Here is a 15,066-nt window from a genome sequence, read left to right on the forward strand (position 1 = left end):
TCCCCATCTGTGTTCCCTGTGTCCATGGAGCCAAGTGCTGACAATCACCTGGCTTAGCTGCTCCCCTAATACCCAGTTTAAGGAGCCCATTAAGACCAGTGGGATTAGAGATTTGCCCATGTAATCATCATGTTTATGTGCCAGCATGCCAGCTAGTTAATGCTAAAACCCTTACCACCAGGCAGACTGGTCCCAGCCTGCAAACTCTGGTTTAGGGGAAGAGGAGTCATTTCAGCCCTCTCAGCAGTTTAATGGAAGATTGATGATAGTTATAAACAAAATGGCTCTGTTTGTGTTTAGGGTCAGTCTAATCATATGTAGCTCTGGCTTGACCAAGTATGAAAAAGCATGGGTGATGATAACTGCTAAAATTAGACCCCGCTTTCCCGGTGATAAATGGTCTGAATAACTGGGTGAGTTATCAGATCAATAGGTCTTATTTCTCAGGTGCAATGCTGCTTAGTGTACTTTGAGTCGCCCTCCCTTCATCTGAAGTTGGGTGTTTGGTCACACACTGTGTGTGCTGGTAAAACACACAGCAGATCCTCTGTGATGGAAATATGTGAACCGATGAGATAAAACTGCTGCTGACCAACAGACAGTGTGATGATCTGTCTGATAAGATGCTGGACCTGAATACAGTCTTCACAGACTGCCACGGCTCAGATTGTTTGGATTCACACTCCTTTGTTTGATATGGATCTTTGGGCAGCAGCAGCGTGCTTAAAGACACTGGCTTGTAATGGAAGGCCACTTGTTAGTACCAATATCCACCACCAGCCGGGTGATTATGGAAAAACTGTTTTATTTAAGCAGTTTTCAATTCAAAGTACTACGGAGGAAACTGACAAATGAAAACTGAGACATTTGCTAACAAGAAACATAATTAGATTAGTAGAGGCTTTGATAAAACTTCACAGTTTATCTGTAAAGTAAGGCAACTCATTCAAAACAAAAACTAGTGCAGGGCAAATATTTCCAGTACACAAATTCAAGCTTATGAAAACAAGTGTTTAAAAGGGATTAAAAGGCTAAACAAAGTCAAGCCGTCTGATGTCTTCAGGCAGTTTAGCCTCATAGGAAGACCCAACACCCCTCCCTGCTGTAAGCTGCCCTGAGCAAGAGCACCAGCTAAAGGCTTCAGTTCAGACGCAACACTCAGATCCTTTACTTCAGTAAAAGTAGTAATACCACAGTGTAGAAACAATCCGTCACAAGTAATAGTCCTGCACCCTGAATTGTACTTTTACTAAATGTACAAAATACAATCTGCACATAGTGTTATATTATTAAAGAGCCACAACTAATAATTATTAATTTATTATGTAACTAATAGTATTCAGTTTACTATGACAAAAAGTCGCGACCAGAGAAGGTTTGGTATTTTTGCTTGCTGAACGAGTTAAATGGTTACTGGATTATCAAAATGATTGACAATTCATTTTCTGTTGATCGATTAATCAATGTTATTATTGATTCTTTGTGTAAGCAGCATTTTAAGGTTGCAGCTGGTTAAGGTGGAGGAATGTGAAATGTTGTGGAGTAGAAGTATAAAGTAGCATCAGATGAAAATACTCAAGTACAAGTAGCTCAGCATGACTTAGTACTTTAGTAAATGTGCTTGGTGACGTTCCACCACTGCTTGGATTTAAATGGACTCTGGTTAAATAGTAACCCAAATGGAAGTGCAGATCTCAGTTCAGTTCAGGACAGTTGGGTCTAGCAACATGAAACCCTTAAAGGAGCCTCATTCTCATTTAACTAAGGAACCTATGATCCCTTCACACAAAGGGCTTAGCAACACAGTGTGATTATTTGTATCAGGAATGCAGTAAGAAGATTTGGCTACTAGGAGTGTTTCGGTCTGTGGCATAATCAGTCCCCTCCTGGAGTAACTGTTCCTGATTCGAGCTGCGAAGCCTTTGTGTTTGTGCATTTTCTCCATGTGCACCATGTGCCCAACCTGTAATTGGATTCATTTACAGACTATTAGGCAGTTAACCTTAAAAATGTGTATTTTTAGAACAAGTTTGACTTCCCTGTAATGTATTACCTCAAGGGCATCTGATCATTATGCATATCTATCTATTTGCATATTTAATGAATGTCTCTTTCCAAAGAACTGCTCATATATGAAGGGAATAAAACAATGTTTTGCATGTTTAGCGTTTAACTTAACTTTCTCAACAGATATATACGAGAATGGCTGCCCTTTGAGCTGGTGAATTCCGCTACCTTCCACAGGGTTTTTTTGTTATCTGTGTGACGTATAGTGTTTGTGCATCAGTTACAGGAAGTGGAGTTGAGTGCTCTGTGTTTTTCCTGAAATTCCCACGACACTCTGCACCAAAACATATGTCACCACAGGCTCCTGCTTGAGTGTCATGGCGAGCTGAGGTAAAGAAAAGGTTACTGTCAGAAGACGCGTTAAGCTTCATGTGTCTGGTGAAAGGTCAGACTGTAACAGTGTTATGAGGCCTCCATCCACATGGAGGCCACTAATTACAGGCCTAATGTCCAGAGACTGACTGATCTGTCGCACAGTTCGTACCTCCAGGACAGCAAAGGCACAGAGGCTACGACAATCGCCCGAAGTACAACCACATCCAGGTTCCCGGCCCAGTCTTTCTTTCTCTCTGTCATGCTCGTGTTCTGCTTTGATAAAGGTTAGTGAGGTTTAGTTTCATCAATACTTCCACATGCACTTTGCGGTTCCTCTCTTCTCTGCTGCAGACTAAGGTCAAACAGGTAATAACTCAACACTAATTGGCTCTTTAGTATAGAGTCACCCTGTTGTAATTCATGCTTGGCCTCTTCAGGCTACATAATTAATGGTCACTTTGAAGAGGCAGCTCTGACCATCGCCGTTCACTTTCCATCCTGTCTCTGTTTCCAAGCAGTGGAGTCAGGAAACAAGCTCTTATATCATGCTCATCTGCCAGCGCAGAGCCAGAAAAGCTTCTGTGTGAGACGGGGACAAAGCCGATTGGAGGGTCAGCCCCGTGCCAGTTGTTATTACGGTCCTATTGTCGGTCAAACAGCAGTCTAATTAAAGTGAAACAGAAAACGGGAGCTATTGTTAGCATGCCGGGAGATGATTTGATGTTTAGGTGCAAATAACTGCCGAGGGCACACTCAATCTGTGTGATTGTAGATGGACACAAAGCCTGATGTCACACTTTGCCCGTTTACTATGATCAATAAAGGGCTGAGAGAGATCAGTGCTAATTATCACACAGAGAAGATGAAATTAGACCAGTGTGTCACAGCGGGTGATGCACTAAAAATACTGAAATGACCTAAGTTATTGTTTCATATCAGGGTCACGTGCGCTTTTCTGCTCTTTTAATGCATATACAGTAGGTGACAAAAAAAAACATGATGAAAGCAGTAACCATGACCTACGTGCCTTAAATCACGCGTCCAGTCGAGATGCAAGTGTATGTGGGTGTGTCTATGTAATGGGTGTGAACATGTGTCAGCCCTGTGGATCTGGACAAACTGTGACAGCTAACACCGTTGGTGAAAGAAAAGGGAAAACGTGGCAAATGACATGCATGTAAATACACAAACACACACATAAGAGTAGGATGGCCATGCTATCACTATGGAGAGGAGCCCTTCAACCCCTGAGGGAGAATGTGGTGTGTGAAAGGTTGTGTTGACCCACCAGCTGGCTCCATGCCCGAGTAACGCAGAGGTCCTTAGAGCAGTTAAATACCTGACCTGTGTTAAACTCAAATGTCAGATTCTGGGAAGCACAGATCGATCGGTGAAGACCTTAAGCTGTGTCTGATTGACTCTGCCCTGAGGGAGAGACAGAAGGGGCCTCTCACAGGAAATTGGTATTCACACGGGATCCTGTGCACGTCAGTGCTGGACTGGACACAGACTTGAAACACAAGACCGCTTTTATACAACTTCTGTTACTCTGGTTTTCAAGGCAGTTTGTAAGAGCTGATGTCGTTGTACGGCCACACTCAGCCTGAAACTGGATGTTTTGTGTTTGTGTGCCTAACTTATTCCTGCTCTCCATCTCAAAGTATTTACATTGTTTGAATGGGCATTGTGGTTGGACAGCAAACAGACCACAAGCCAGCTGGACCATTTTCATATCTAATTTTGAAGTTTTCAAAAGCAAAATCTTTTTGTGAAATTACCGTGAATCTTTCCAGCTTAATTGCCACACAGCTGTCGTCTTGTATTCAGGAGCAAAAAGGCTACTTGTTGTGGTTCCATTCCATTTTAGTCAATAAGCAAAGGCTTTCTTGTACGTCTTCTCTGTTGGAAAACACTCTGACCTCTCACTGTATTTTATCAGGCGCTTTGATGTCTTAATTTAGGACAGCTCCGGACACTTTTTAAACTTTTTTTTTCCTCAATTAACCATAGAAGCCAAACAAAAATAAATGCGCTGTTTGTTCAAGACGGGAACAATGAGCAAAGGCTCTGAACATTAGGCTCAGCTGGGCCTGACAGAGCACAGCTCATCCGGCCTCGTCTGGGAAACTCTCACACACGCACACACACACACACACACACACACACACACACACACACACACACACACACACACACACACACACACACACACACACACACACACACACACACAAAGCCATTGAAGAGACAGGAATGGAACCCCAGGTGAGCGTGGAATGAAGGTCAGACATTGAGGAGTAGCCATTACTGTGAGTTCCAATAATGTCAGATTAACAGTAAGTGCTGAGATGCTAATCTAGATCCATTTATATCATCTTAATATTAATACAGGCTATCTCTTATGTTATTATTAGATAGGTGAACATTTTCAATCAAAGTTAGATCTATCATAAATCATCAGTACAGTTTAAAGCAGTTTTGTTCGCGTGCCCTCTTTGACCCGTCGCCCTCCCCTCTTTATCCTGTCCTGTGTGCAGAACAGGTCCATTAAATGGTATGTAGACACAGGCTGAATCTATGCAGAGCAGCCCCCCCACCCCCAGCTCCACCAGCTCTGTGACCTTCCATGTTGCTGTCTTTATCTCCACGGCCCTGCCTGCCTGGGCTTTCAGCCTGTCTTTGCTTATGACTATGATTCATTGCAAGATACATTAGGGTGTTCTCCCCCTCCCTCCCCTCCCTGGCTCTCTCTCCTTGTCCCTCCATTTCAAATGTTCTTTTCTCATTTTTGTCTTCTCCCCCTTTGCTCTCTTTCTTACATTTTTGTTTTTGTTTCTTTCTCGCATCATTATTGGCTGTTTGTCTTCTTGTTGCCCCACTCATTCAGCCGAGGTGAAGTAGAGAGGAAATATACTGAGACGAGCTCATCAGTCAGACGACTCTCTCAGGCTTGATGTCTCCTGCTTTCACCCGTGAGACTGATGGCTTTTTAACAAACCGTGTGTGTGTGTGTGTGTGTGTGTGTGTGTGTGTGTGTGTGTGTGTGTGTGTGTGTGTGTGACAATCACAGCTCGCTGCCTCCTTTGTCTGTGAGTAATAGCTCAATATTGCAGTAATGTTAACCTGGGTGTCAAGTGTCATGGAAGCATGAAGCACTCCATGTTACTGGATGTGACAGCAGTCCAGTAGCATTCACACGTGGCAGCAGAGAGCACACACTCATTTTCTATCGCTGCACACGGTGTTTAACTGTGTGTGTGATGTTTAGTGCCTGGCTCATGTCCAGCTCATCTGTTTATTCAGTTTCTAAATGGTTTACAGCAGAGAGGATATGTTATCCAGGCTGGATGGCACATGTCCTTGGCCTTTAATGTCCTCTGCAGATCATTGATTGACAGAAAAATAAATATCAACGATTTTGATAATTGATGAATCCTTGGTCATTTTTATCTAGGACAAATGAGGATGAGGATTTGCTGCTTTTCTCCCTTTTATATATTTGTATATTTTGATAGTAAGAAATAATCATTAGTTGCAAAATATATCAAATCAGCTATTTTTAAAGTGTGCACCATTGAAAGGCTGAGTGCTGCAGCGTTGGGCCATTCTTCATAAGAGCAGCATGTGTGACATGTTTTGGTGCCTTATGAAAACTTCCAGGCATCATTTTCAGCCGTAATTTAACTATTGATGTTATCATAGATCTTATTTGCTTCCCACTTGGAGGCAGACCAACGCAAATATACTCACATCAACTTGACGTTCTCTCTCTCTTTTTTTTTCTCTCTCTGTCCAGTCCTCTCTCTGTACCGGCCCCTGCTCCTCTCTCATACTCTCTTTCTCTGAGCCCTAAAAAGCGACGGCTCTGCCTTTTGTGCCGAGCGAGACGCTTCCTGTCGCTTGATGCTGTGTTTGCTTTTCTGAGCCGGCTCCCAGAGAGCTGTTGTTGTCCGCTGCTGTTTTAGCATTCATGCCTCTCCCTTTCTTTCTACCCTGAATGAACGACCCCCCCCCCCACCAATCCCTTTCCTCTCCCACTCCCACCCTGAACTCGAACATACCTACCTGCCCTGGCCTGTATTAGGACATGTTTTCTCCTCCACCCCGACACCCAGACACACACTCTCACACACGTACACAAACTGCCCTCTGCAACTTATCAACTCATTTGTTATTGCCTATCTTTGTCTCGGAGTCTCGGGAGGAGGGGGGGGGGGTCTGACTGACCCCCGATCACTCGCTCTATGTGTGTGTGTGTGTGTGTGTGTGTGTGTGTGTCAGTCAGTCATGTATCACACACACACACACACACACACATGCACACAGTGCTAATAGTGCTGCTGCTGGGCCCGCTAGGAGAGAGAAGGGGGAAGCTATGAGAGGAATGTGGGCTGACATGACTGCACAGGTCTGCCCTCCAGACATAATAGACAAGCAGTGACTGATGGAGAGGAGAACCGTGCATCCAAAGACACGTTCAGCCTCTTTTAAACTGTAGATTACCTAAATGTTTTCTGCAGAATAGAGCTCACTCTCGGGGGTGATGTAAAACATTGCTGTTTATTCATAATACATACTGAGATGTATCAAAGTGCTTGTTAAAGGATATAATGATGTTTTTGAAAATATGTTTATTCTCCTGGTGATTGTTTCCCTCATGAAGATAATTAAGATAATGTGACTGAGGCGATTCTTGACCACACACAGATTGTATTTCATGACAGATGACAAACGGTGAACGTGAACAAAGCCTGAGCCCAGGACTACGCATCCTGTTTAGGTCCATTCAGATGAAGCAGCTGCTCCTTCAGATCCCATTGTGACCACAAATGCTCCCTGGATTTCCTTGCTGACTCAGTTTGGACAACAATAATTGGCTACACTTTTCTAACTCATTTTATTTTGTATTTTACCAAATTTATGAAGATTTATGGTACATAGATGCTCACTGGCAGGCTGTAAAGGATATTCAAACTCTACCAATGTCAGATTTAGGGAGACGATTAACGGTGACATAATTAAATATTATAATACTGTATGTTAATATTAACAAAACATTACTTCATATAACAAAACACAACATTTAATAACATTTTACAACTAGTCTACAGCCAAGACAATACTAACATGCTGATGATTAGCAGGTTTAATGTTTACCATGTTCACCAGCTTTGTTTACCATGTTAGCATGCTAACATTTTCTAATTAGCACTAAATGTTGAGGACAGTGGAGGATGATGGGAGTATGGAAAGTATGGGACAAATAGAAATTCTGACCTGCTGCTGGCACTAGATGGGGATTGTTATTAAACAGTTGAAGTTATTACTGGATGGTTTTTACAGGTCATCCTGTGGGAAAGTTGATGTACGGCAATCCATCCAACAACATTTAACTTTCATCCAATGACGACCATGAATGTATGTACAAACTTTCATGGCAATCCATTAAATATTTGTTGACGTATTTCGGTCTGGACCAAAATGGTGGACAGACCGACCAACCGACATCCATAGAGCCACGTCGCTACATGGCTAAAAAGTAGATAGAAATTAGCGAGGAGGCACATTTAGCTAAAGGCACATTTTCCCACCAGTGACCAGTAACGACCATAGCAACCGCCAGGTTACGTCAGTGGGATATTCATTACTGCAGTGACTTAGAGCTGTGATTTTTAATTGTTGTCCTCATGACCCGGAGTTCTGCCGTTTTTCTGCCCTATCAGGTAGTTAATTACATTCACCTGGCGTCACATGTATGGATCAGTCACTGGTGAGATTTATAGAATGAACATCAGCAGGGCTCTGGTCTTCAGGGCCTGGATTAAAGACCACAGGCTTAGAGCAACAGTAAACAAACACATGGCTGCATGTCTAATCTTTAGCATCTGACTATAGCTAATGCTGTGTGTACAGACACACAGATGTACCCAAAGATATTTAATGCTATTCCCTTTTAAACAAGCTGCAGATTTACCTTTCTTACTTTTTGCAGTACAGGGTTTGTTTTCCAGATTCAAAACTATATGTAAAACTATACGTGTGGAAATGGAACAACCCAAGCTCTGGTCTGGGCGGGGGTGGAGGGGTGAGGGTGGATACGTACTCGCCTCTGAATATTTGAGGTTATTATGTTTGCTACATACATTGAAACATAGGCATACAGTCAATGAGGTACAGTATATGGTCAGGGCTAATAGACAGAGGGTGGGACTCTGCATTCTGCATAAAAACACCCTGCTACATGTTTAGATCACCAAGTTATGTGTTTACTATCATCATGTTATATGATTGCTCCATAGGCTACGGTGTCTCTTCAGGCACTGATGGATCTCTTTCTCTTTTTATCAACATGCCAACCTGTCATGTTATAACGAGAAAAGTTTGTTTTAACAAGATACGTCAAGAAGGGTCTGTGTTAACAAGATAAAGTGGTATGTTGTTATGACGACAAACATTTCTTGTAAAAACAGAATAATTAGGTATGTAGTAATAACAAGAAAATATGTCATTATAATATGAAAAATATCTTGTTAGAGCGTGAAAATGATCTTGAAAAAATGCTCAGTTTCTTGTTATAACGAATATTTCTGTGTCATGGTGGCAGTGGTACACTGCTGTATTGAAGAAAATAAATGCATGTCTGCTTTTAGGGCTTTTTACCATTATTTCCACCTGTGCTCGATGGACCTGGATCAGTGTCGAGTTATTCAGGGTTTTCCGCCTCAATGTCTGCCTTAACTCGAAAAATGGCATAGAGAACAACAGAGGACGGAGTACTGTAACTTTCCCAGCTTCAGTGTGTGAATGGGAGGCGTATGGAGGCCTATGACACCTCACAGACACACACCCATGACTCAGGAGAGCCTCCCTGGCTGTGAGCCTTATTCCTAAAGCTCACGAGGGGGATAACAGAGGGAGACACCGGACATAACTCTATCCAACGGGGGAGCCAAACAATGGCCCGGAGGAAGTCTTTCCTCCTAACTCTACACTTATCAGACCTTGAATACGCTGTATAGGGTGTATGGGCTGACGATGCTCTGTGAATCTCACACACACACACACACACACACACACACACACACACACACACACACACACACACACACACACACACACACACACACACACACACATACACACACACAAACACAACAGACTGGACGTGCTGCTATGCATGTTCCTCACCCAGAGGAGAGATCAGAGGGAGCACCAGAGGCTTAGATGGGATCTAAGAAGACGATCCTCCTCACATCTTCCAAAGGAAACACAACCAGGCATTAATGGACTCTAAAAATCCAATAGAAACATTACATTTTAATTTTTACTTAATGGCTGTTTTTTTTTCATGGCCTGTTCCTGTTGTCAAGAGGCTATTAGCTCTCCCACCCACATTATGGGCACTTTATGTCATTTAAGCTCATTATCATTGTGTGACTTTGGCTCATTTGTGACATCTTTGTTTTTTTTCATTGCCTCCTCTCCTTTTCTCTGTCTACAGAATATTGATGTGACCAACTTCAGCAGCAGCTGGAGTGACGGCCTGGCTTTCTGTGCCCTCCTTCACACATATCTGCCGGCCCACATCCCTTACCAGGAACTCATTAGTCAAGATAAGGTAAAGCACTGCAGGAAGACCGCACACACACTCACACTGTGCTAATCTCACAGTCTCAATCTTAACAGGTAGGTCAGTGCAGGTAATAAGTGCAACCTAAGCACACTAAACTGATCGGAAATCAGTGTATTTTTAGAAGAGACACGCTCGTACAACACGTGTCATGCGCACAGACTCTGTCCTCATACCCTTATATTTATTCCTTCCACATTATCTCCAACCCTCCCGTATCCAAATGGCGGCTCACTTGCATACTTGGATTCAGTCATCACTGGGCCGTGACCCACACATACTTATACATCCATATGTGGTCAGATGGTACCAGTACAGTGCAGAGTGTAGATGATACATCTACTACAGCACTTTCTGACTGGTTTGCTGAGAAAAGAGGTGCATTCATTTAGTGAGGTGAATCCTTCTCAGCGGCTTGGCAGAGCTCAGTTTGCCTTAAAGAAAGTAAAGCTGTTAACTCATTGCACTCATTGCACTCAATGTCCTCTCTGATTTGTGAGTAGAGCAAACAAACTGCATGTCCACTCCCCGACATAGACTTGCAGAATTGTGTCTCCTGAAAACACCGCACATAAAGCTACAATAAGTTGTTTGTGGAAAATGTGAACCTGTAAACTGTGAAATGGTCTGCTCATGCCGTGTAGGTCTGAAAGATGCACGTTTGCCAAGAGGAAAATAAAATCTCTGTAATGCTTTGAAGCCATTTTGCCAGGAGTCATTTTTTCCACTGCACATTACAGGCTTCCTTTATATGAAGTTGTATACATTTTATAGGTCTGCCAAAATGTCCACACAGCTGAAAAGATTTATGAATTATGAGGAATTCTGAATATAGCTTTTGTGTAGTCATACTGTATCCTGTGATCCTGAGCGTGGACCAGCAGTGACTGTATAGCTTGGTGTTGACAGCTCTGTAATGTGGACATGCAGGTGGTATATACAGTAGCTCTGCAAACAATATGGTTCCTCTCTGGGGACTGCGGGTCTTTCAGCCTGCTGCAACACTAAAACAATAGACAAACACCTCTGACCAGGCCTGACACGTCCTACGTGACAAATTAGTCGTGTAGGCGTGTGTGCGCGGTCGTGTAACATTGACAGAGACATTGCGAGGCCCATCTCTCTGAATAATTCAATAGACGTGTGTTGGCTTTAATAACTCTTGCTGAGTGACTTTCCCCGAGGCCTAAACACCCAACCTCTTCCCAGTATAATCTGTCCTTCCAATAATCCCATTACCGCCCTCCTTCGCCCTTTGTCATAGATGTTTTTAAGAAAACAAGGTTATAGGTGGACTTACATTTTAGGTGAAAGTGGGGAAATTTGCTCTTTTAAGTAGCTGTCTACAGCTGCAGAACTTATTATTAAGAATTCATGATTTATTCATTCGTCGCCAGGCAGATATGGTTGCAGTGCTTATGAGAGTCACGATTAGCGACTCAAGGACCTCCACTCTCAATTCAAAAGGCAGAAAAGGTTTTACTTGAGGTTGAGAGAGAGAGAGAGCAAGAAGCCCAAGACATTATGTGGGTGAGTTCAAGTTTCTATCAACAGGGCTCACTTACGAGGACGGCTTGTATTCAGTTTATATTAGAGATTTTGTCCAGCGTAGCTTCACACTTATAAACACTTAGATAAACATAATACACTGAAATGCTCACACAAACAAGCTAAGGCTTACACCTGTTTAAGACTGTCTCTTGGGTGTTTGTAGGGGTTTATAAATGTATATGTGGGCTTATTGTTGCTATTTGGACCTCCATGTGTGGTGCTGCAGGGTTGACAGGGTGCAGGGAGTATAACAGGGTCTCAACACCCAATGGTTTGTTTTCCTTCAGGTCCGGAATCTGACCCTGGCTTTCCAGGCCGCCGAGAGCATTGGTATTAAACCCTCCCTGGTGAGTTGAGCTGCCACACACACACACACACACACACACACACACACACACACACACACACAGACACTAAGATAACACAGAGGGACCCTTTGATTAGACAAATTGGAAACAGTGCACTTTGATTTGCCAAACTTTCAGGATGTGAAGCTTCAGAACGACGGTGCCCCACAACCATTTCATCGGACCATTTTTCCTCCTGACAGTCTTGAGCTTAACTCCTTCATATCAGTTACCGAGCCCTTTATTGCTGGATGGCCTCGAGCCAGTGTGCCAGCACTGTGCACTTTGCATCAGGGAAAAACAAACCTAATACATAATTCAGATACAATTTGATCTTGATTAGCTTAGCTGGTTTGTGAAATGGGTGAGTAATAACCAGCTGCTCCACTGAAATATTTAGTCTTTGCGAGCGTTTTGTGAGAAAATCCTTCCGTGTTTTGCCATGAAGTAAACACTCAAAGAGCTCCAATTACTTACATTTACTTCCAGTGAAGCAGCAAAGTGTGCTTATGGTAGCAAATCTGGAGTGAACTGTCCATCTCTTAAAGGAAGAGTTCAGCATTTTGGCGCTTAGCTGAATTCTTGCTGAGAGTTAGATGAGAGATGGATGCTGCTCTCATATCTATCTGTTAACATAGAGCTAGAGCCTGGAGACTGTTAGCTTAGCTTAGCATAAAGACTGGGAGCAGGGGTAACGGCTACCTTGACTCCTTCCAAAGGTTAAAAAGAAATCCGTCTACCAGCACCTCTAAAGCTCTCTAATTAACGTGTTGTATCTCGTTTGTTTAATCCGGACAGATCCGCTAGCAGCTCTGTGAGGTTGTTTTTCCAACTGAGCCCCGCCCGCTTCAAAACATTGAGAAAAGCACAGACACACAAATTCAGAAATCTTTCATGTGCTATAGCCCAAGCTGTTCAAACTTTGGTAGAAACTAGTGTGTTCTTGTAGGATCTCATCTCTCACAGTAAGAAGCTGATTGAAAAAAAAAACTTTTCAGGGCCTTTTAAGTCATAAAGTCATGGGACAAAACAAAATCATTGCATTTTGGCTGCGAATGTCGTAAAACTGTGTCTTAATATGAAACATAAAACAGTCACTTCGCTGCCTACAGGTCATAGAGCAGGAGCTGTAGTTCATAAAAACACATATCCATCATACACACACACACACACACTCAGCCTTTATTGTTTTTATGCTTTCATGCTTTTTCCGGTCTCATTTAAACACACATCACTGCCACTAAGAGTGTGGACCCTGAACGGTTTAATGCTGACCAGGTCAATTGAATTCTTCACGCACACAACTTCCAAGAGGAATAATCTGCCGCCGCCTTACAGCCAGTGGGACTGAGTTTTTCTCCTCAGGCCTGCTTTTATTGGTGTTGTACATTCTGGTGGCACTTTCAATCATTTAAAATGTTTAAATCGGAGACATGTTAAACTGATGTGACCTGTCTCTCTCTCTGCACTTCTGATGACTGCTGCATGTTTTGAGGAGCGGGATAAAACCGATGAATGTAATTGGATGTTTGTTCTTTCTAAAAGCCAAACAAAATAAATTCTCCATTACGTGCTTGTGGCTACAGCATTGGGTGCAGTACACTGACATAGCAAACTTGTTCCCATGTTCCCATTACTGACCCGTCTGCCACTGGCTCTCTCTAGTCTCTACTGACAGACTTCCCTACATTGTTTTCAACTCCTTCTTTCTCTGCTGTATAAACACAACCCTCAGACACTGCCCAGGGAGTAGCTGATCATCCTCCCGTTAGGAGGTTGAGACGTCATGGAAGTGACTGTAGACTGAAGCGTCTGTGTGAATCTGAGCTAACGGGAGCTGCCGTGACGCCGGTGAAAGCCTGGTCCGCTGCCTGACTCATCGCTGTCAGCCGGGATCTGTGTCTGAGCAGCTCCACACAGCTGGTCAGAGTCCTTAGAATGAGAGGAGTTTCATCATGCCGTAGATTACAGTTTTTCTTCGGTTAGCTTAAGCATTTTCTGGAACACTTTTGAGGGCAATCACCACATCATTTTACACTGAGCAGCACAACACATCCATTATTCCTGCAGGAGCCCGTCACTCACTCCAAACATTTAACTCTTGTGTCAGAGGTGAATAACTTCATCAGCATGTGCCTTCAGCATGTTATCATGAAAAAATCTCTTATCGTTTCTAAATGTGGCACTTCAAACATATTTCAGCATATTTGATGACGTTGACGTACCACTATGATGTACCATGATTCTTGATTTTTGGGTTGTATCCACATGGTTGAAATGCACTTACTGTAAGTCGCTTTGGATAAAAGCAGCGGCTAAATAAATGTCATGTAAAAATGTCATGTAAATTGGTTCGGTCAGGCAGTCAAATGTCTAAGGACACTAAAATATCAGTTACTATTGGTGCAGTTTTGACAAAACTGGGACGGATGCTGCATTTTAGCTCCACACTGTTGTCTGATTGGCCTGATGGGGGTGCTGTTTGTAAAGCTCAAAATGACTACAAACTCTGAAACACCATAACTCCTACACCTATCTTCTAAATCGTTGTTCTGTCTGTCCCAAACAGGACATTGAGGAGCTGATGAAGACTGACAGGCCGGACTGGCAGAGCGTCATGCAGTACGTCTCTCAGATCTACAAGTACTTTGAGACCTGACCGGCACTTTCCTGTCAGCACTACATTCACCCTTCCAGACAGGACGCTGCCACCTCAGCCCCCTGCTCACTGCTCACACAAGAGACATGGCTTCAGTTTCTCCAGAGCAGAGAATTCCTCAGTCATGGAGCTGCTGTTTTTCTCATTTCTCAAAGGGACGCTACTGTCAGTGCTGAGGCCCAAATTTACAAGCCCAGCAGTCAGGAAACACATTGCTGTTTCTGAACATGTGCCAAATCTTCTGCCAAAACACAACATATATGAGACTATCTATGCATGGTTAATGTGTAACCTCCTGTCTGAGTGCGCAGTGTGACATCTCCTTCCAGTGAACAACATGCAGTCACAAGGGAACCAGAGTGAACCCAGCTTTTGGTCGATTTTGTCCCTGTTTGCTGAAATGTTGTTTCAAAGAATTGATCACTTCTCATACTGAGTGCGAGTTGTAAACAAGCCAGGGTTGTACTTTACAGAGCAGAGAGTATTTTGAACTGACA

General features: G+C 43.2%; 1 protein-coding gene across 1 annotated transcript in view; it reads left to right on the forward strand.

Annotated features, from left to right (window-relative positions):
- Window positions 1-14,569, forward strand: part of specc1 (sperm antigen with calponin homology and coiled-coil domains 1) — a 65,073-nt gene extending 50,504 nt beyond the window's left edge. The window contains exons 13-15 of the mRNA XM_070917014.1: window positions 9,884-10,000; window positions 11,851-11,910; window positions 14,480-14,569. Of these exons, the coding sequence (XP_070773115.1) occupies window positions 9,884-10,000; window positions 11,851-11,910; window positions 14,480-14,569 (267 nt within the window). The remainder of the gene's footprint in view (window positions 1-9,883; window positions 10,001-11,850; window positions 11,911-14,479) is intronic.
- The last annotated feature ends 497 nt before the right edge of the window (window positions 14,570-15,066 follow it).

Source organism: Enoplosus armatus, chromosome 13 (assembly GCF_043641665.1).
Source record: "Enoplosus armatus isolate fEnoArm2 chromosome 13, fEnoArm2.hap1, whole genome shotgun sequence".
Taxonomy (NCBI): Eukaryota; Metazoa; Chordata; class Actinopteri; order Centrarchiformes; family Enoplosidae; genus Enoplosus; species Enoplosus armatus.